At 48.9% G+C, this 23,646-nt stretch overlaps 1 protein-coding gene across 5 annotated transcripts in view; it reads right to left on the bottom strand.

Moving 5' to 3' along the window:
- AMBRA1 (autophagy and beclin 1 regulator 1) overlaps positions 1-23,646 on the bottom strand; it is a 667,981-nt gene that overhangs the window by 418,312 nt on the left and 226,023 nt on the right. For all 5 annotated transcript variants that reach the window (XM_069221711.1, XM_069221710.1, XM_069221709.1 and 2 more), the window contains 2 exons: positions 12,351-12,431; positions 2,609-2,709 (listed from right to left, as the gene is read on the bottom strand). In XM_069221711.1, the coding sequence (XP_069077812.1) occupies positions 2,609-2,709; positions 12,351-12,431 (182 nt within the window). The remainder of the gene's footprint in view (positions 1-2,608; positions 2,710-12,350; positions 12,432-23,646) is intronic.

The following is a 23,646-nucleotide window of genomic DNA, read 5'->3' as shown; positions in this document are numbered from 1 at the left end:
GACATGCCAGGGACAGGGAGCTCTGTAGGAAGAGGACATGCCAGGGACAGGGAGCTCTGCAGGGAGAGGACATGCCAGGGACAGGGAGCTCTGCAGGGAGAGGACATGCCAGGGACAGGGAGCTCTGCAGGGAGAGGACATGCCAGGGACGGGGAACTCTGCAGGGAGAGGACATGTCAGGGACGGGGAACTCTGCAGGGAGAGGACATGTCAGGGACAAGGGCATGGTGAGCTCTGCAGGGAGAGGACATGCCAGGGCAGGGAGCTCTGTAGGAACAGGACATGCCAGGGACAGGGGCATGGTGAGCTCTGTAGGAAGGGGACATGGTGAGCTCTGAAGGAAGAGGACATGCCAGGGACAGGGAGCTCTGCAGGTAGAAGACATGTCAGGGACAGGGGCATGGTGAGCTCTGCATGGAGAGGACATGCCAGAGACAGGGAGCTCTGTAGGAAGAGGACATGCCAGAGACGGGGAGCTCTGCAGGGAGAGGACATGCCAGGGACAGGGAGCTCTGCAGGTAGAGGACATGGCAGGGAGCTCTGCAGGGAGAGGACATGGCAGGGAGCTCTGCAGGGAGAGGACATGGCAGGGAGCTCTGCAGGGAGAGGACATGGCAGGGAGCTCTGCAGGGAGAGGACATGGCAGGGAGCTCTGCAGGGAGAGGACATGGCAGGGAGCTCTGCAGGGAGAGGACATGGCAGGGACAGGGGCATGGTGAGCTCTGCAGGGAGAGGACATGCCAGGGACAGGGGCATGGTGAGCTCTGCAGGGAGAGGACATGCCAGGGACAGGGGCATGGTGAGCTCTGCAGGGAGAGGACATGCCAGGGACAGGGGCATGATGAGCTCTGCAGGGAGAGGACATGCCAGGGACAGGGACATGGTGAGCTCTGCAGGGAGAGGACATGGCAGGGGCATGGTGAGCTCTGCAGGGAGAGGACATGGCAGGGGCATGGTGAGCTCTGCAGGGAGAGGACATGGCAGGGACATGGTGAGCTCTGCAGGGAGAGGACATGCCAGGGACAGGGGCATGGTGAGCTCTGCATGGAGAGGACATGCCATGGTCATGGTAAGCTCTGAAGGTCTCCTTAAGCATCAACAGGCTTCACAGTTGGAAAGTCTGAGTCTCCCGGCGATGTCCAAGGCTCTGTGCACCGCCTTCGCCAGTCCCTGTACTGCCCGCTTGACCACCTGCCTGTGGTGCCTGTCACCAGCAGACCACACTCAAGGGTCATGGGTGCGGTGCCTCAATGTCTCGGTAGGTACTGCCACAGCACAGGCAACAATCTGTTCAAACAGCCTGCCAACTCCTGGGACCAGTGGTGATGGAAAGGGCCCTCACAAATACACTGGGGGCAATTCTAAGGCACATTGCTATGTGACAATTCTATTTTGTTCTGTACAATGATTTGGATTTCTTATGATGTAAGATCTTCTAATGGCTCCCAGTCAACACCAGACAATCCATCACTCAAGCCCTAGCACCAGCCGGCTGGACTACACAACACACACTATGTACGAATCACCACACACCTCCTGAAAAGACCACAGACCATAGAGAATTCAGCAGCAGACTCATCCACAACGTCCCAAAGGAGACCCACACCACCCCCACCTCAAGAAGCTGCGCTGGCTCCTTATTCAGAAGAGATGTCAACTTAAGACGTTGTTCCACACCTACAAGGCCCTTCAACTGTGGACCTCATCCACTCTTCTGGAATTCAGGAAAGGACTTAAGACCTGGCTGTTCAACTGAACCCCTTAGCAGGTGTGTTCTCAGCGCCTGGGTACCCTCTCAGGGGACTAGCTGAACTCTAACAAATCCTGTTTGTTTGATTGATTGATCTGATCGTTTATTAACTCCCAAGAAGTTCTCAAAGATGAGGAAGATATAGGATAGAACCCTGGTTTAACTCAACCCCAAGCAAGAACTTTAATCTGCAACTGACAGACAAAACATTCATCTACTCATGGCACATTTTCATAATCCGAATGAGACTCTACGATGGAGATATCAAAACCACTTTGAAAGTAATCCTCAGACTTCCAAAAGTGCTGCGATGCCATACAAATGACAGATTATGTGCTGGACAAATCAAAACAACAAATCACACCTAGCCACTGCGGAGGATTCTTTCTTGGCCCTATTATTGTTCCTGGATTATAATGTTCAGTAAAATAAGCTCCTTGACTGACATAGACAGTCTCTCTCTCTCCTCACTCTCTTGCAGTTATTGCTGTGCCATGGTAGTTGGTTTTTACAAGTGTCATCATTTGTGTATAAGTCCTACACGTGCTCATAACAGGTAACAACATGGTGTTACTCAATCTACAGTCTTGAAACCATTCACTGGTTGTGTTTAATACCTGAGAGTAATGACAACAAATCGTGTTGTGCAGAAAGTATGAAGATAAACTTTTTTTCTAAAATATTATTTATCAAATTAAGAAAGAGCTTTGCACAATGCATTATAAGAAGCCGAGACAGTGGGTTATTTTACTACGAAGAAAGATGGCATGAACATTCTTGCTGTAGTGCAGGCTGTCCCCCCACCCTAACTCCCCATCATGTAGCTGAACCATCTGCATGCATAGGACATGGACGTACCTGCCAGGACTCTGTTGACAGAGGAGTGGGTGGCAAGTCCCGGCTGACCTCTTTCATGGAATATCCCAGCATAAGGCAGGTATTCTGGCAAAAGGAACCTCCTACAAAACGAAAATTACACAAAAAAAACATGTGACTGATAACTTAAGACGTGCATTTCATCTTTTAGTCTTACACAGACACAGCTTCAATTCCTCAGAGCGTGAGCTTACATCAGTGACCTGACCTCCCTATGATGAGGCACTCAGTTTGTGAAATCTATTCCAAATCTCCAATGCAAAACCTTGTAAAACAATCAGAGTGAAAAGAACATAAACCTTAGACAGCTACAAATCTGCAATTGTGCCTCAGTGCCCAGAATCTTCCCAGGTGAGGCCTTGGCGCACAGCATCTGCTCTGGTGAAACCTTGGTGCACAGAATCTGCCCTGGCGAGGCCTGGGTGCATAGAATCTGCCCTGGCGAGGCCTTGGTGTGCACAGCGTGCATCCGTGTGGACTCGCAGTGTGGAACAGAAAGATGAGGCACCAAAGAAGCAGCAGGAAAGCCACCACCTGAGATATGAGACAAACCAGCCTGGCATGGAACATCAACCACTGCAGATGTGACGCAGCCAAAGGGCACCACCCAGGTGATGAGAACTGTTGTTTTTTAAGAAGCACTCATGAACCCAATGCACCCTTGATGGTTGAAAACAGGGAAGCAGAAAGAACAGGAGAAGAAAAACTGCCCACTAAAAAGCAATCTCAAGCCAAATGATCATCGATTAATGTTCTTTTCAAAAGGTAATAAGAAAAGTCACCACAGTGGAGACTGAGGCAAAGAGCTCCACAAGTTAGAAGTGAATATTGAAAATTGTTGGCCTGAAACAGTTTCTTCAAAGCGTGATGGCACTCCAGGAGGAAGCTCAGGAAGGGATCCTCTGCAAGAGGAAAGACGCATTCTGAGTGCAATAGGACAGCTACCCTACCTCACCAGGACAGACACCGAACAAGATCACCAAAGGAAGGACAAGCACTGTGCTCTACGATAGGCTAATGCTCCACGTGGTACAGAAAGGGCAACAGGAAGAGTTTGCCAGGCACAAGTCGCAGAGGGACAGTATTTGGGGAACCATCCACTGTGCAGGATGGCAAAGAAGATTGGTGTTAAGAGGTGCGACAGGAAGAATATCTGTACTGAATATCTGATGCAGGGCATGAGAGGTGTGCCAAGGAAAAACTAGTTACTTACCTGTAATTCCAGCTCTCCAGTGTTGATATCTTTCACATACTCACATGCTTGAAGCGTTCCCTGTCGTCAGGCTGGCATTCCAGTACTTTTAAATAGCAGTAAACAGTGTAAAATAGCCATCAGCCTCAACAACTGTGTTTGATTAGTAGTACATCCACCTAACAAACCAAACTTCAGCCAATGAGGTGGAAGTGCTAAGCTCTCCTACGCCTCTAGCAGCCACCACAGCTCAGATCTCATGGACCAAAGTGTGAGCAGAGTAGACAACAAACGAGCCTCTGACCGGCGAATGTGAATATATGAACGTTACCAAGACTGGAGAGCTGTAACTGGGAAGTAACTCATTTCTTCTCCAGCATCAGATATTTCAAGTATTTACAGGTGTAGGAAGCTGGCTCTGTATATACCATATCAAAGAAAGTGAGAGATAGTGTGCACAGAGTCCAGGGGTTCCCCAAGAGGCTTGACAGAGGCAATAAGAGATAATACTAATGCTCTATTTGTGGTAGTGTGATCGAGCAGTAAGGCTTATCAGAGCGTAGTGTTACGCATTTGTTGTACACACACAAGCAATAAGTGAAAACACACTCAATGACTTAACTCCAGACCAATGGGTTTTTATATAGAAAAATATTATTTTCTTAATTTATTTCTAGGACCACAAGATTCATTTAGCAGGTAAGTACATCAAACGAAATGTACTTTGCATAGTAATACTTAGAACTTTGAATGGAATCAACAATGTAGACAGTTTTCTAAAAAAATGGCAAAAAGTTATTTTAAAAGTGGACACTGCAATTTTCAACAGTTCCTGGGGGAGGTAAGTAAAGTACAGTACAGTTTTTGAGGTAAGTAACAAACTTACGGGTTCAATCTCTGGGGCATAGGTAGCGCACCATTGGGGGTTCAAGAGAACCTCAAACACCCAGCACCAGCAACACAGGGACAGTTAGGTGCAGAGGTCAAACAGGAGCGAAAATAATGTGGGCCCCTACGGACACAGGGGGTACTCCGGTTCGGGTCTGCTTGCAAGTAACTACCCTCGTGGTCAGAGGGCAAACCAGGGGGGTTTGAAGGAGTACTGGAAGGGGCCCCAAGTAGGCACAAAAACCACACCCTCAGCGGCACACTGGAGGCAGGACACAGGGGGGCCTCTTGGGCAAGCCACTGACTAGGCAAGGGTGAGGGCCGCCTGCTTGTCATTGCTGCACCGGTAGTCAGTTTCTCTCGGGTCTGAGGGTGACTCCTCCTTGTTTATCTCATTATCCCTCCGGACTTGCTGCCAAACGCGAGGGTTTGGGAGGGGGGAAGGGAGGGGGGGGGAATCATGGGCGTCTTGGTCAGATCTCTCAACTAGCTGGAGTGCCCTGGGGCACTGTAACACAAGGCTTGAGCCTTTGAGACTCACCGTCAGGTGTTACAGTTCCTGCAGGGGGAGGTGTGAAGCACCTCCTTCCAGAACAGGCTTTGTTTCTGACCACAGAGTGCACAAAGGCATACACCCCATGGGGTCAGAAACCTCGTCTGGAAGTGGGAGGCTGGCACAGACTGTTCAGCCTTGCACTAGCAGTTGGGTAACATACAGGGGGCATCTCTAAGATGCCCTCTGTGTGTATTGTTCAATAAATCCCACACTGGCATCAGTGTCGGTTTATTGTGCTGAGAAGTTTGATACCCAACTTCCCAGTATTCAGTGTAGCCATTATGGTGATGTGGAGTTCACAGTGACAGACTCCCAGACCCTATACTCAGTATGGCTAGCCTGCACTTACAATGTCTAAGAATTGGCTTAGACGCTGTAGGGGCATAGTGCTTATGTAGTCATGCTCTCACCTGTGGTATAGTGCATGCTGCTTTAGGGCTATAAGGCCTACCTATGCCACAGGCAGTGATTTGAGGGCATGGCACTCTGAGGGGAGTGCCATGTTGACTTTGTCTTTCTTCCCCACCAGCACACACAAGCTGCAAAGCAGTGTGCATGCACTGAGTGAGGGGTCCCTGAGGGTGGCATAATACATGCTGCAGCCCTTAGGGACCTTCCCTGGTCACAGGGTCCTTGGAACTAGGGGTACCTTTTACAAGGGACTTAACTGTGTGCCAGGGCTGTGCCAATTGTGGAAACAAAGGTACAGTTTTAGAGAAAGACCACTGGTACTGGGGTCTGATTAGCAGGGTCCCAGCACACTTCCAATCAAAGCTGGCATCAACACTAGGCAAAAAGTGGGGGGTGACCATGCCAACAGTGGCATTGTCCTACAATAGGCTTGAATCAGAATGGGAATTGTACCAGTAAAGACACCTTTGCACCCAGACTGGAACCGGAGGCACCTGGTAACATCAAAAACAAGGGACTCATGGGCGAGATGTTTACCCCCAGATTGGGCTGTGGTATGATGACACCAAATAAAGCACAGAGAGAATGTATAAGCTCATTTAGACCGTAATATTTCAACATCCTAATACAATAGATGAAAATCTAGTGTGGATGTCGCAAAGTGCATAAAGTGCTCAGTGTATGATCATATTTACAAATACACACAGCCCGGGATGTCAAGATATTGTGCATCATGTTTTAGTCATGACCACTCCTAACTCTGGCAATGACAAAAAGCGTAGATTACAACCCCAGAGAAATGTTAACATTTCAACCCTAATGGAAATAAAGCCACGGGTGGGTTCAGAACAGCACTGTCTGTCTAAAACCTGTGAATTTGGAACAGGGTGCTTAGCATCTCCTATGCTCAAGGCCTGCTCATTATTTATCAGAGACGTGACTTAGTACCTACCTTCGAAAATGCAACTATCGCAGGATACATTCATTCACAGGTCAAACTGGATTTGTGACTGGACATCGGTGCATTATGACATCCACATGATACAGTACCGTTGAATTTATCCATCAGTCCTGTGATTGAGTGTCATACTACAGCATCTCACCATACTTTTTTGGCCAGGATGAGTAGATCTGTGGATAAAAACTTCACCCACAGGCCCATTCTATTTGAAGAATCAGAATAGTAAGCAGTACATGTAAATTACAACAAAGTGTGAAGCAGGTTCACTTTCACTGAAACAGGCTGCAGAGAACCGCCTGCCCCACTGCTGAGTAGACAGTGCTTCCTGAACGTGTGCCTGCTCTTCCAGGTAGTTGCACAGCAGACGTCTTGTAAGGACACAGCAGCGTAGAGTAGTACTGCAGTCACCATGCTCCTGGTGAAATGCACTTTCATGCTTCCTTGGAGCAGACGCTTCGCTTCAAGAAGGCAGAAAATGATGTAGGCTGTCCCAACGTGCTTTATCCCCTGTTTAGACAAGAGTTGGCCCCTTCCTGGCTAGCCAAAGGACACAAACAGTTGGTCTGATGAATGTGTCCTTTGTCTTGTGCATCTGCATGCATCTAGCGAATGCAATGACCATCCTGCCGATGTTACGGGATGTGCGAATGTAGGAAGTTGGCTCTGTATGCACTATTTCAAAGTAAGGAATAGTGTGCACAGAGTCCAAGGGTTCCCCTTAGAGGTAAGATAGTGGCAAAAAGAGATCATTCTAATGCTCTATTTTGTGGTAGTGTGGTCGAGCAGTAGGCTTATCAAAGGAGTCGTGTTAAGCATTTGTTGTACATACACAAGCAATGAATGAGGAACACACACTCAGAGACAATTCCAGGCCAATAGGTTTTTGTATAGAAAAATATATTTTCTTAGTTTATTTTAAGAACCACAGGTTCAAGATTTACATGTAATAATTCAAATGAAAGGTATTGCAGGTAGGTACTTTAGGAACTTTGAATTAGCAAAATAGCATACAGTTTTCACATAAATCACATATAGCTATTTTAAAACTAGACAGTGCAATTTTCAACAGTTCCTGGGGGGAGTAAGAGTTTGTTAGTTTTTGCAGGTAAGTAAACCACCTACGGGGTTCAAGTTTGGGTCCAAGGTAGCCCACTGTTGGGGGTTCAGAGCAACCCCAAAGTTACCACACCAGCAGCTCAGGGCCGGTCAGGTGCAGAGGTCAAAGTGGTGCCCAAAACGCATAGGCTTCAATGGAGAAGGGGGTGCCCCGGGTCCAGTCTGCCAGCAGGTAAGTACCCGCGTCTTCGGAGGGCAGACCAGGGGGGTTTTGTAGGGCACCGGGGGGACACAAGTCCACACAGAAAGTACACACTCAGCAGCACGGGGGCGGCCGGGTGCAGTGTGCAAACATGCGTCGGGTTTTCAATAGGTTTCAAAGGGAGACCAAGGGGTCTCTTCAGCGATGCAGGCAGGCAAAGGGGTGCTCCTTGGGGTAGCCACCAACTGGGCAAGGGAGAGGGCATCCTGGGGGTCACTCCTGCACTGGAGGTCGGATCATTCAGGTCCTGGGGGCTGCGGGTGCAGTGTCCCTACCAGGCGTCGGGTTCTTGGAAGCAGGCAGTCGCAGTCAGGGGGAGCCTCGGGATTCCCTCTGTAGGCGTCGCTGTGGGGGCTCAGGGGGGGCAACTCTGGCTACTAACGGTCTCGCAGTAGCCGGGGAGTCCTCCCTGAAGTGTTTGTTCTCCACAAGTCGAGCCGGGGGCGTCGGGTGCAGAGTGGCAAGTCTCACGCTTCCGGCGGGAAACGCAAGTTGTTTTAAAGTTGCTCCTTTGTTACAAAGTTGCAGTCTTGGGTGAACAGAGCCGCTGTCCTCGGGAGTTCTTGGTCCTTCTAGATGCAGGGCAGTCCTCTGAGGCTTTAGAGGTTGCTGGTCCCTGGGGAGAGCGTCGCTGGAGCAGTGTCTTTAGAAGTGGGGAGACAGGCCGGAAGAGCTGGGGCCAAAGCAGTTGGTGTCTCCGTCTTCTCTGCAGGGTTTTTCAGCTCAGCAGTCCTCTTCTTCTTAGGTTGCAGGAATCGGTGTTCCTAGGTTCTGGGGAGCCCTTAAATACTACATCCAAGGGCATGTTTAGGTCTGGGGGGTTAGTAGCCAATGGCTACTAGCCCTGAGGGTGGGTACACCCTCTTTGTGCCTCCTCCCAATGGGAGGGGGGCACATTCCTATCCCTATTGGGGGAATCCTCCATCTGCAAGATGGAGGATTTCTAAAAGTCAGAGTCACCTCAGCTCAGGACACCTTAGGGGCTGTCCTGACTGGCCAGTGACTCCTCCTTGTTTTTCTCATTATCTCCTCCGGCCTTGGCAAAAAGTCAGGGGGTAACCATGCCAAGGAGGCATTTCCTTACAGCGAAGTATGAGCACAGTGTGACAGGTTCAGTTGGATGGAAGTCAGTGGGCACTATAGGGATGAATTTAAGATTGGTCCACAATAATACTTTGTCCTTCGTAAAGCGGAGAAAGGGTTCTCTCATGGTATATGCGCTTGCATCTCTTCTACTTTCCCTGCCAATGTAAGCACAAGGAGACATGCTGTTTTCTAAGAGAACATCATACATAAGATTACAAACATAAGCTGGCACAAAATAGTGTTGAGCTGTTTTATAAATCTTTTGGAGAACAGGTTGGATGAAGTTTCTTCCAGCTTTATGAATCTAGATATTGTTGCGAGATGGGCTTGTGCTGATGAATATTTAAGACCGCTCTTGGCCAGGTATGGAAGTATTTGGTGGGGTTGCACAGATGATAGATCCTTTGCACCACACACTAAAACCTGGCGTTATATGTCTGTGTCTGATGCTGCCAGGACGTTGCTGTATTCTGCCAACAGATCCCAGTGACTGAACTCTGGTCAGGTACCATGCTGTCAGGCTCAGCAACCTGAGGTTGTGATTAAGTAAATCTCTGCTGTGTCTGGAGAGGAGCTTGGAGTGCACTTTCCGTGGTACTGTCAAGAATGTAGATAGCTTCAGGAGCTCGCTGTACCAGTACAGATGCGGTCATGCTAGGGCAATGAAAATCAAGATAGTGATCACCTTTCGCCTTCCTCAGTACCCTGGGGATCAGGGGATATGGAGAAAAGAAGTATGCTAAGAGGATGAACTATTTGTTTGAAAAGGTATTGCCCTTGGTTTCTGGCTGCCAAAACATGCTGGCATGCCACTGGCATTTCTTGTTGCTCTTGGTGGTGAACTGCCTTTGGTTCGTGTTGGATGTGTATCCCAGGTGGTATACAGGCTGTTGTGCGGGTAATACGGTCGGCCTTGATCTCCACGCTGACTGAAACCTCCACTGTAAGCCTGGGATAAGTGGACAATATGATGATACTGCAGAACTCCCAGGGATTTTGTTATACCTGAATCAGTCTTAATATTTTGCAGAGCATTGGATAAATGTTCTCCAAACAGGGTGAATACCAAATGTCATATTGAGGATCTTTGCTTTGACCCCTGGACAGAAATCTGAAGCTGTCACCTATCCTTCCGTTCTCAAAACAACTGCCCGTGACGGACTCCGGAGTTGGATATAACAACTGAAAGCATTGATATTGGCCCCAGATGTTATCGCTCCCTCCTTGATTGTTCCCTTTGCAGCTTCCTTTTTGCCTCAAGGCAATGAGGTAAATTAAAGGCAAGATCATATGCCACATCTGGCAATCACAACTGCCTAATATTGTTAAGGCATCTTCAACTTTGAATGATTTTGCCGCCATCGAACTAACATCACAGGCAAAATTATCTAAGCACTGGCTGTGTCGGTCAAGAGGCGCTGATGGCGACGTGGCTGGGTTTGGTCTGCATTGGACCACTAACAAACACTGAGTCCGGTGTCAGATGGCTCATAAGGCAGGCCGAGGCTGACCTGGGGCATTGTACGTCTTCTCCAATAGGGATACTACTGCTAGAAACATAGCTGGAGTCCTCATCAATTTTAGAACTTCTGACCAAACCATGCCAGTATGTGTATGGATCTTGTGGCTGGGTATTAAAAGACGTACTGCTGCTCCCGAAGACACTGTGAGACCGAAATTATTAGCCACTTTCTCCACCAGAGCCTGAAAAGAGCTGTGTCATCCAGAGGTGCATCTGGCTTGAGTGTGATACAATCATCTTTTTCATCATTACCTCTGTTGTCTCCTTGTGTTAGCCCATCTTCTTCCTACAAATCTGAATAGGCAGAATCCAATGGGTCTTTGTCTCTCAAGTCCACAGGAGTTGGTGGGGCCAATGGTTGTGTGACAGCTCTGGGAGGTGTATGCACAGGGGGAGGAGGTGGGCGTACTGGGGGAGGTGGTGGGAAAGTAGGTAAGGTCAGACCTGAGGTTGGGGGGCATAGGTTACCCGGTAAGCTGTTGAGAACGAATCTTTGAAAGGCGTCCATCATCTTCTGCAAAATTAACAAAAATACAACAGTCTCCTGCATGACCTCTAGTTCTCTACAATAATGATGCGGTCCATAAAACTGAGGGCGGTTATCAGATGCAAAGGTCTGAAGCGGATACTTATACTCCTGGTAGGATTCCTCTTCATCTGAGGCTTCTCCCTGAACCTCATGGATCTAACACAAATGCAGCTCCATAGAACGGTAGGAAGTCTTGAAGGCGTCATGGTAGTTAAGATCTGCGACCAGTTTATGGTGCATAATCACATTGGGAAGCTCAATCTCACCTTGATGGGTACAAAGGTAAATGGTGTACAAAACTCAGTTGTAAAGGGTGTAATAGTTGAACTGATAGCCTCATTCTACAGTTTGTCATCAGCGGCCAAAGGAGAAACATCCTTGGGGTGGTCACTGACTCATCATCATTTGCAATGGTCTTAATACTGTTGGGGGCAGTAATCATCGATCACAGCTTCATAGTCAATGGGAGTTATCAACGAGGATGGTCCTACAGGCGACAATGGGAATATGATAGATTAGACAATGGTGTTTTTTCCTTCATCATCGAAGGGATAACTTCCAAGTCACTAGTGAGGACAGCGGTTCCCACAGACATCAAAGGAGCTTACAATACTCTGAAAGCTGGAGGTACGACTGGTTCAGTTGCAGGGTAGAACAGAAAAAGTATTAAGATAAGGTCACTGAGGGATAAGAACGGATGTCTTCTTGCAGAGTCTATCACACGTGGGCAGAAGAAATCTGAGCTAAGTGCTAGAAGAGCTTAGCACTTTGGTGTCATTGGCTAATGTCCGAATTATTTCACATGAGGGTGTGTGCTACTAAACAAACACTGCTGTTAAGTACTAAGGCCTTTTAAACACTCTTTACAGCTAATGGAAATTAATGGGGATTGTCAGCCTTACAAAGGAAAATGACTCAAGCGTGTGAATATATGAAAGATCCAGTGCTGGAGTACAACATTTGCATAAGGGATGGTGTGCAAGAACACCTACAGAGGGGATGAAGGGGTGGTGGGGGAAGAGGGTTCGCCAAAGGTGAGACAGGAAGAATACCTGGGGATGGTGCAGAAGGAGGGCAGTTGATGGGTAACTGGAGAAAAACCTCTGCAATGATGTGCGGAGCAGGAGGAAACTAAAGAGTGATCAATCGAACACCTCTGCAATGGATGTGAGAGAAGGAGGTCACCATACGGGTAATAGGAACAGCGCCTCCATAAAAGACAAAACACAGTGGTCCTGCTGCAGGTTAGAGCTTGTCCTACCTAGGCACAAATCGACCAAGCGAGGGTGCAGACATCCGGGCATTCCTGGGGATTCGGTGCCGCGACCGGTCTCCATTGTCCCTAAAAGATTAAAAAAAATACCTTGTCAGACAGCAGGAAGAGATGGCTTCTAGTTCATTCCACTTAAATGAGGGACTTCAGAGACAGAAGGCAGCAAATGAATGCTGACCCTGATAACTAGAATACTAGTGGAAGAGGAAGAAAAAAGAGAAAATGATGAGGAAAAAAATGAAACAGATGAGACAAGAAAAACTAGAAAAAAGAGCAAAAAGGGAAACGCTACAGGAAACAAGGCAGAAAAGAGGTGCAAAGAGAAAGGACTGATAAGAGAGGCATGGGGGAAAAAGTGAACATGAGTAAACAAATTAGATAAAATGTTCAGAAAATACCATGAGGATTGATAGCAAGAAGAAATGGCAAAACAGAACGCAAAAGACAGGAGAAGTTTGTTAGAAGGAACTGCAGAAACAAAAGCAACATAAAAGGTGAATGGTGAGAAAGTGACAAACAACGAAGATATACAGAATCAATTTACAAACAGAAAAGCCCATGCAGATGGTTAAGGGGGTGGAGAAGCGGGAAAGAAGAGAGGTAATAAACACAGGAGAACAGAAACAAGAGAGGAATGAAAGAGGACAGGAGAAGAAGGCAGTTGCAGAACAGGCGTTGTCAAAGCTAATAGGCCTTCCCTATGGGACCTACTGGTTTTGCCAATGCTTTCTTGGCGATGCTACATAGCATCCCAATGTGTATGTAGCAAGTTAAAGAGTAGAAAAAACACCTGTGACATGGTTACTATTTATTTCATTTTATTTACCGATCAGAGTTGGATTGGTAAAAAAAGAAAAACAAAGTAGCACAGAAAACATTATTTGATCGGGTGGGGGGAAGCAACAGTAACACAGAGAGCATGAGTGGAGGGAAGCAACCTGGGTAGCAACGCTGAGGCCGCCTATGGGGAAAAGCAGCACGAAGGGTGGGGTAGAGCAATATATAGCACGGGGAAAGAGAAGCCCATGTGCAAAAGAGAGCAATACGGAGCTGGGGGAAGAAGCAAGGGGAGGGAAAGCAACACAGGGTGAGGAGGAACACATGAGGGCAGGGAGAGGCACACGGAAGAGGAGTACATGAGGGAGACAGCTGGAAAACACACGCACACTCATGGAGTGCTGAACCAAAAAAAAATACAGAGCCTAAAAGAAAGTGCTGGAAGGACACAAGTAATGAGGCCATGCTCCTGCGGAGCGACAAATACAAGAAAAGGTAGGAAAGACCACACAAGCTGGGTAATAAGAAGCATGCAAATAAGAGTGACAACACAGCCAACCAATAGTAAAGTAAGCAAGGGTTCTAAAGTCACTGAAAGTAGACAATAGTTCTTTTCACCAGAGGAGAGGCAGAAGAAAAATGGAAAGAGGGAATGGAAAGAAGGGAGAGAAAGGGATGGTGAATCAAAAGGGAAGAAGTGAGATACAGAAGAGATACAAAATTGAAGCAAATGTTGAGAAATGGAAAAAAGAAAAGGGGGTTGACCGGAAAGAGGTTAACAGACGAGATAAGAGAGACTGCACAAGGTGAAAAAACAGAAACAGAAGCAGAGAAAGGAGGGGGAAAAAACAAGAGCTGCAAGAGAGGGGCAGAAACAGCAGAGAACAGGATGGGGAATGAACCAAGGGGTGAAGAAACATAAGGAAGGACAGGAAAGAAATGGTTGGCCAGAAGAACAGCAGTGAAAATTTAAGTATGTAAGAATGGCAAGTCTTCCAGGCCAAAAAAACATCCTTTGTAATATTGTTCACAAACTGAGACCGACAATGATTCTGCACTCTTGTAGTTCATATTAAACAGAAAAATAATATAAGCACAATGAAGAGAGATGACGCATTATAGAGCAAATGGAAAACACCACAGAGGATATTTGGAAAGGAGTCTAACCATTTATAAAATAAAATGAACCTTCTGAGTGCTGCTGTGAATGAATGAACTGACTGGACTTCTTCAATCCACATCTGGAGATAGCATAGCAGCTTCATAGCATTATCCCTCCACCACAGGGGAGTACTCCTGAATGATTAGGGGACAGTCCATTCGTAACTGTTTAACATGATCATCGATCAATGCACAAACAGACTGACATCAGATACGTCTCCTGAATGAAGTGTATGTGAGACCAATTCCGTCTTCTCAAACTCTCATTGTGTATGGCTGGTAATCCTGATGCAGTCGGTAACTGAGTTAAAGGCTGCCTTGGGATTACCAGGAAAGTGGAAGCACCACTCTCCAATGATGATCTCATTCCATTACCTGACACTTAAGCATCACAAATCAGCTGAAATCTCTGTGTGGGAAAACAGAGTGAAAACATGGAGTACCTGGCAGAAAGGTTATAGTAATGCCAGTTTCGTTGCTTACTCTACATTTGTCAGAGTCCAACTTGCGATAGCCCAGTAACTGTGACCCCTGAAACTACCTATGTCTGCTGGAGCCCAATATCACAACCGAACAACAATGCAATTTTAGCGAGTGCCTATATTTTTATGCGCCCTTTACTGCATGCCAAGTTACAGAATGGCAAGGCCATTTCTCTCTTGTATTGTACCTCTTTTGCCACATTCAAGCACATACAATTAACTCAACAAACTGCAGATCTGGAAATCGAGTTTGGGCGTGTGCTCTTCTGATCACCTGGCAAGTTGTGAGATTGGAGCTGTGAGAGTCACAAAAAGAACCAATTTACTAACTTCAGTGGGTCCTCTCTCAGACTATGAAAATCCACAACACTGTGTGCTTTTGTTAATAAATATATAGCATAGGGTTTGTGTTAGGAAAACAGTTCTTTATAGACTTCAGTAAAAATAATTGAAACCAGTGAGGTGAGTAACAAAGCTTTCCAAGGAACGAAAGCTGGCAAAATATTTAGAATTATATCAGCTATTATTTGTTGCAATACCTGCAGTAAGAACAGCTCAAAGGTTGCATAAAGTTGTCAATAAAATACTGGAAATGTCTTATAAGTGTTGGAGTTGCACAAAAATTCGAGGCAATTTAAAGTGAAAGCTCGAGGGATGTTTTGAGAAGGAAAGGAGCAACAGTAATATTTTTCACAGCGAATTGACACATTTATGAAAAACAGGATTCGGCCCACGCTGTGTGAGCGCTCCTCCAAAAATGATTCAAGTGTTACATTAGTGGTAAGGTATGCCAGAAGTTCATCAGCCGGCACAGGGACTTGAATGAAAATTGAACAAGCTGCGCCGCATCTCCAATGCTGTACAGCCCGGCTAAAGACTGAAAAATATAAAAAGCGTTTGATGCTTACACCTACGTCATATTGTAGGTGGTCGCAGCACGCATGTGCACACCTACAAAATTACAAGGGTGCTTTTCTTTTTAATTGCTGATCTGAGCTCTATTGGTCCTGAAAAATAAAACACGTAAAAAAAATGTTTTTTCTTCAAATGCTACTGGTACGAGCGGAAGCAATGGGGAGAGGAAGTAACACCAGCCAACACGGGAAGTGGGGGGCGGGGGTGACATGCGGAACAACACAGATTGGCAGAGGTAGGGCAGACTGAGGCTGTAGAAAGCAGCATGGAGGGCGTGGGTGGGGAAAGTAGCAACTGCTAATAAAGAAGGTGAGTGCGGGTAGGGGAAGCAACACGTAGGGTGAAGGTCGGGGATGCAACACGTAGGGTGCAGGTCGGGGAAGCAACACGCAGGGCGCAGGTCGGGGAAGCAACACGCAGGGCGCAGGTCGGGGAAGCAACACGCAGGGCGCAGGTCGGGGAAGCAACACGCAGGGCGCAGGTCGGGGAAGCAACACGCAGGGCGCAGGTCGGGGAAGCAACACGCAGGGCGCAGGTCGGGGAAGCAACACGCAGGGCGCAGGTCGGGGAAGCAACACGCAGGGCGCAGGTCGGGGAAGCAACACGCAGGGCGCAGGTCGGGGAAGCAACACGCAGGGCGCAGGTCGGGGAAGCAACACGCAGGGCGCTGGTCGGGGAAGCAACACGCAGGGCGCTGGTCGGGGAAGCAACACGCAGGGCGCTGGTCGGGGAAGCAACACGCAGGGCGCTGGTCGGGGAAGCAACACGCAGGGCGCTGGTCGGGGAAGCAACACGCAGGGCGCTGGTCGGGGAAGCAACGAGTAGGGTGTAGGTTGGGTAAGAAACACAGAGGGCGCAGGTCTGGGAAGCAGCACAGAGGGCGCAGGTTGGGGAAGCAAAGGGGAGAAGTAAATGGGTGAGGGCAACATGGAGGTGGCAGGAAGAAGTTTATGTGTGACAGAGCAAGAAGGAGTGCAGGGGTAGAAAAGTACATGAAGGCAACAGCTCAAGCACACTCACTCTCAGGGGGGCTTAGTACATAAGAAAAAAGTTCTTGAAAAATAAGCTGTAGAAGTAGCGATGGCACCCAATCAGAGGAGCTATAACAGGTCAATGCTCAGTGACAGAGACAAACACAAGACTGACACGCTGGGACACGAATAAGAAGTAGGTGAATGAAAGTGACAGGAAAAGCCAACCAATGGTTAGCAATGGATGGGCCCCAAGTCCCTGTATGTTCTTGATGAGCCAAATATGTCTCACAGCAGACATCAAATGTGCTGCCTAGTAGGCCGAAGAAGTTGGGAGCACTAACAATGTGTCAATAACCACCCACAAGCACTGTGTTGTCACATTATTGCTACGAAAGGAACTAGAAAGGAGAGCAATGAATTTCCAAAGTCCGCCACCATTTGAGATGTAACTGAGAGCAAACCTAAATCTAACACCTAACCTACTCATGAGCACATTAACCACCTTTTTGACACATCTAGGTTTTCGTGTAACACACTATACATATTTATATTATTTCACTAGTTTTCACTGCTGTAGTGTGCAAGTGTTTCAGTTTTAGGGTTTGTACTTGTTGACTGCAAGTTAACTTGACATCAAAGGAAACTAAAACTCTGGAAAATAGAGATTTAGGTAATACAATACCATATTTAGAGACAGCATTGACTGATGACCTTTCCTTCCCTCTGTAGCATAAACGCAGTCCACACAGAAGCATGAGTGCGGTGCTCTATCACACTCGAGGTCCACTCAGAAGCATGGGTGTGGTGCTCTATCACACTCGAGGTCCACTCAGAACCATGGGTGAGGTGCTCTATCACACTCGAGGTCCACTCAGAAGCATAGGTGCGGTGCTCTATCACACTCGAGGTCCACTCAGAAGCATGGGTGCGGTGCTCTATCACACTCGAGGTCCACTCAGAAGCATGGGTGTGGTGCTCTATCACACTCGAGGTCCACTCAGAAGCATGGGTGAGGTGCTCTATCACACTCGAGGTCCACTCAGAAGCATGAGTGAGGTGCTCTATCACACTCGAGGTCCACTCAGAAGCATGGGTGCGGTGCTCTATCACACTGGAGGTCCACTCAGAAGCATGGGTACGATACTCTATCACACTCGAGGTCCACTCAGAAGCATGAGTGAGGTGGTCTGTCACACTCAGAAGCATGAGTGAGGTGCTCTATCACACTCGAGGTCCACACAGAAGCATGGGTGTGGTGCTCTATCACACTCTAGGTCCACTCAGAAGCATGAGTGAGGTGCTCTATCACACTCGAGGTCCACTCAGAAGCATGAGTGAGGTGCTCTATCACACTCTAGGTCCACTCAGAAGCATGAGTGAGGTGCCCTATCACACTCGAGGTCCACTCAGAAGCATGAGTGAGGTGCTCTATCACACTCTAGGTCCACTCAGAAGCATGAGTGCGGTGCTCTATCACACTCGAGGTCCACTCAGAAGCATGAGTGAGGTGCTCTATCACACTCGAGGTCCTCACACTCGAGGTCCACTCAGAAGCATGAGTGAGGTGCACTATCACACTCGAGGTCCACCCAGAAGCATGAGTGAGGTGCTCTATCACACTCGAGGTCCACACAGAAGCATGAGTGAGGTGCTCTATCACACTCGAGGTCCACTCAGAAGCATGAGTGAGGTGCTCTATCACACTCGAGGTCTACTCAGAAGCATGAGTGAGGTGCTCTATCACACTCGAGGTCCACTCAGAAGCATGGGTGAGGTGCTCTATCACACTCGAGGTCCACTCAGAAGCATGAGTGAGGTGCTCTATCACACTCGAGGTCCACTCAGAAGCATGAGTGAGGTGCTCTATCACACTCGAGGTCCACACAGAAGCATGAGTGAGGTGCACTATCACACTCGAGGTCCACCCAGAAGCATGAGTGAGGTGCTCTATCACACTCTAGGTCCACACAGAAGCATGAGTGAGGTGCTCTATCACACTCGACGTCCACTCAGAAGCATGAGTGAGGTGCTCTATCACACTCGAGGTCCACTCAGAAGCATGAGTGAGGTGCTCTATCACACTCGAGGTCCACTCAGAAGCATGAGTGAGGTGCTCTATCACACTCGAAGTGCACTCAGAAGCATGAGTGAGGTGCTCTATCACACTCGAAGTGCACTCAGAAGCATGGGTGCGGTGCTCTATCACACTCGAGGTCCACTCAGAAGCATGGGTGTGGTGCTCTATCACACTCGAGGTCCACTCAGAAGCATGGGTGCGGTGCTCTATCACACTCGAGGTCCACTCAGAAGCATGGGTGCGGTGCTCTATCACACTCGAGGTCCACTCAGAAGCATGGGTGCGGTGCTCTACTACACTTGAGGTCAACACAGAAGCATGAGTGAGGTGCACTAGCACACTCGAGGTGCACTAAGAACCACAAGTGAAACTCTCTAGCACACTCGAGGTCCACTCAGAAGCATGGGTGCGGTGCTCTATCACACTCTAGGTCCACTCAGAAGCATGGCTGCGGTGCTCTATCACACTCTAGGTCCACTCAGAAGCATGGGTGCGGTACTCTACCACACGTGAGGTCCATTCAGAAGCATGAGTGAGGTGCTCTATCACACTCGAGGTCCTCTCAGAAGCATGGGTGCGGTGCTCTACTACACTTGAGGTCAACACAGAAGCATGAGTGAGGTGCACTAGCACACTCGTGGTCCACTCAGAAGCATGAGTGAGGTGCTCTGTCACACTCAAGGTCCACTCAGAAGCATGAGTGAGGTGCACTAGCACACTCGAGGTGCACTCAGAAGCATGAGTGAAACTCTCTAGCACACTCGAGGTCCACACAGAAGCATGGGTACGGTACTCTACCACACGTGAGGTCCATTCAGAAGCATGAGTGAGGTGCTCTATCACACTCGAGATCCACTCAGAAGCATGAGTGAGGTGCTCTGTCACACTCGAGATCCACTCAGATGCATGAGTGAGGTGCTCTGTCACACTCGAGGTCCACTCAGAAGCATGAGTGAGGTGCTCTATCACACTCGAGGTCCACTCAGAAGCATGAGTGAGGTGCTCTGTCACACTCTAGGTCCTCTCAGAAGCATGAGTGAGGTGCTCTGTCACACTCTAGGTCCTCTCAGAAGCATGAGTGAGGTGCTCTATCACACTCGAGGTCCACTCAGAAGCATGAGTGAGGTGCTCTATCACACTAGAGGTCCACTCAGAAGCATGAGTGAGGTGCTCTATCACACTAGAGGTCCACTCAGAAGCATGAGTGAGGTGCTCTGTCACACTCTAGGTCCACTCAGAAGCATGAGTGAGGTGCTCTATCACACTCGAGGTCCACTCAGAAGCATGAGTGAGGTGCTCTATCACACTCGAGGTCCACTCAGAAGCATGGGTGCGGTGCTCTATCACACTCGAGGTCCACTCAGAAGCATGGGTGCGGTGCTCTATCACACTCGAGGTCCACTCAGAAGCATGAGTGAGGTGCTCTATCACATTCGAGGTCCACTCAGAAGCATGGGTGCGGTGCTCTATCACACTCGAGGTCCACTCAGAAGCATGGGTGCGGTGCTCTATCACACCTGAGGTCCACACAGAAGCATGAGTGAGGTGCACTAGCACACTCGAGGTGCACTCAGAACCACGAGTGAAACTCTCTAGCACACTCGAGGTCCACACAGAAGCATGGGTACGGTACTCTACCACACGTGAGGTCCATTCAGAAGCATGAGTGAGGTGCACTAGCACACTCGTGGTCCACTCAGAAGCATGAGTGAGGTGCTCTATCACACTCGAGGTCCACTCAGAAGCATGAGTGAGGTGCTCTATCACACTCGAGGTCCACTCAGAAGCATGGGTGTGGTGCTCTACTACACTTGAGGTCCACACAGAAGCATGAGTGAGGTGCTTTAGCACACAAGAGGTCGACACAGAAGCATGGGTACGGTATTCTACCAAACGTGAGGTCCATTCAGAAGCATGAGTGAGGTGCACCAGCACACTCGTGGTCCACTCAGAAGCATGAGTAAGGTGCTCTATCACACTCGAGGTCCTCTCAGAAGCATGGGTGCGGTGCTCTACTACACTTGAGGTCCACACAGAAGCATGAGTGAGGTGCACTAGCACACTCGTGGTCCACTCAGAAGCATGAGTGAGGTGCTTTAGCACACACGAGGTCCACACAGAAGCATGGGTACGGTATTCTACCACATGTGAAGTCCATTCAGAAGCATGAGTGAGGTGCACTAGCACACTCGTGGTCCACTCAGATGCATGAGTGAGGTGCTCTATCACACTCGAGGTCCACTCAGAAGCATGAGTGAGGTGCTCTGTCACACTCAGAAGCATGAGTGAGGTGCTCTGTCACACTCGAGGTCCACTCAGAAGCATGAGTGAGGTGCTCTATCACACTCGAGGTCCACTCAGAAGCATGAGTGAGGTGCTCTGTCACACTCGAGGTCCTCTCAGAAGCATGAGTGAGGTGCTCTGTCACACTCGAGGTCCACTCAGAAGCATGAGTGAGGTGCTCTATCACACTCGAGGTCCACTCAGAAGCATGAGTGAGGTGCTCTATCACACTAGAGGTCCACTCAGAAGCATGAGTGAGGTGCTCTATCACACTCTAGGTCCACTCAGATGCATGAGTGAGGTGCTCTGTCACACTCGAGGTCCACTCAGAAGCATGAGTGAGGTGGTCTGTCACACTCAGAAGCATGAGTGAGGTGCTCTATCACACTCGAGGTCCACTCAGAAGCATGAGTGAGGTGCTCTATCACACTCGAGGTCCACTCAGAAGCATGGGTGTGGTGCTCTATCACACTCGAGGTCCACTCAGAAGCATGGGTGTGGTGCTCTATCACACTCGAGGTGCACTCAGAAGCATGAGTGAGGTGCTCTATCACACTCGAGGTCCACTCAGAAGCATGAGTGAGGTGCTCTATCACACTCGAGGTCCACTCAGAAGCATGGGTGCGGTGCTCTATCACACTCGAGGTCCACTCAGAAGCATGGGTGCGGTGCTCTATCACACTCGAGGTCCACTCAGAAGCATGGGTGCGGTGCTCTATCACACTCGAGGTCCACTCAGAAGCATGGGTGCGGTGCTCTACTACACTTGAGGTCAACACAGAAGCATGAGTGAGGTGCACTAGCACACTCGAGGTGCACTAAGAACCACGAGTGAAACTCTCTAGCACACTCGAGGTCCACTCAGAAGCATGGGTGCGGTGCTCTATCACACTCTAGGTCCACTCAGAAGCATGAGTGAGGTGGTCTGTCACACTCAGAAGCATGAGTGAGGTGCTCTATCACACTCGAGGTCCACTCAGAAGCATGAGTGAGGTGCTCTATCACACTCGAGGTCCACTCAGAAGCATGGGTGTGGTGCTCTATCACACTCGAGGTCCACTCAGAAGCATGGGTGCGGTACTCTACCACACTTGAGGTCAACACAGAAGCATGAGTGAGATGCACTAGCACACTCGAGGTGCACTCAGAACCACGAGTGAAACTCTCTAGCACACTCGAGGTCCACACAGAAGCAGGGGTACAGTACTCTACCACACGTGAGGTCCATTCAGAAGCATGAGTGAGGTGCTCTATCACACTCGAGGTCCTCTCAGAAGCATGGGTGCGGTGCTCTACTACACTTGAGGTCAACACAGAAGCATGAGTGAGGTGCACTAGCACACTCGTGGTCCACTCAGAAGCATGAGTGAGGTGCTCTGTCACACTCAAGGTCCACTCAGAAGCATGAGTGAGGTGCTCTGTCACACTCGAGGTCCACTCAGAAGCATGGGTGCGGTGCTCTACTACACTTGAGGTCAACACAGAAGCATGAGTGAGGTGCACTAGCACACTCGAGGTGCACTCGGAAGCACGAGTGAAACTCTCTAGCACACTCGAGGTCCACACAGAAGCATGGGTATGGTACTCTACCACACGTGAGGTCCATTCAGAAGCATGAGTGAGGTGCACTAGCACACTCGTGGTCCACTCAGAAGCATGAGTGAGGTGCTCTATCACACTCGAGGTCCACTCAGAAGCACGAGTGAAACTCTCTAGCACACTCGAGGTCCACACAGAAGCATGGGTACGGTACTCTACCACACGTGAGGTCCATTCAGAAGCATGAGTGAGGTGCACTAGCACACTCGTGGTCCACTCAGAAGCATGAGTGAGGTGCTCTATCACACTCGAGGTCCACTCAGAAGCATGAGTGAGGTGCTCTATCACACTCGAGGTCCACTCAGAAGCATGAGTGAGGTGCTCTATCACACTCGAGGTCCACACAGAAGCATGAGTGAGGTGCTTTAGCACACAAGAGGTCCACACAGAAGCATGGGTGAGGTGCTCTATCACACTCGAGGTCCTCTCAGAAGCATGGGTACGGTACTCTACCAAACGTGAGGTCCATTCAGAAGCATGAGTGAGGTGCACAAGCACACTCGTGGTCCACTCAGAAGCATGAGTGAGGTGCTTTAGCACACACGAGGTCCACACAGAAGCATGGGTGCTGTGCTCTAGCACACTCCCGGTGCACTCAGAAGCATGAGTGAAACTCTCTAGCACACTCGAGGTCCACACAGAAGCATGGGTACGGTACTCTACCACACGTGAGGTCCATTCAGAAGCATGAGTGAGGTGCACTAGCACACTCGTGGTCCACTCAGAAGCATGAGTGAGGTGCTCTGTCACACTCGAGGTCCACTCAGAAGCATGGGTGTGGTGCTCTATACACTTGAGGTCAACACAGAAGCATGAGTGAGGTGCACTAGCACACTCGTGGTCCACTCAGAAGCATGAGTGAGGTGCACTAGCACACTCAGGGTCCATTCAGAAGCATGAGTGAGGTGCTCTATCACACTCGAGGTCCACTCAGAAGCATGGGTGTGGTGCTCTATACACTTGAGGTCAACACAGAAGCATGAGTGAGGTGCACTAGCACACTCGTGGTCCACTCA

The sequence above is a fragment of the Pleurodeles waltl genome, chromosome 3_1 (assembly GCF_031143425.1).
Source record: "Pleurodeles waltl isolate 20211129_DDA chromosome 3_1, aPleWal1.hap1.20221129, whole genome shotgun sequence".
Classification (NCBI taxonomy): domain Eukaryota; kingdom Metazoa; phylum Chordata; class Amphibia; order Caudata; family Salamandridae; genus Pleurodeles; species Pleurodeles waltl.
This window is presented reverse-complemented; position numbering and strand designations above follow the sequence as displayed.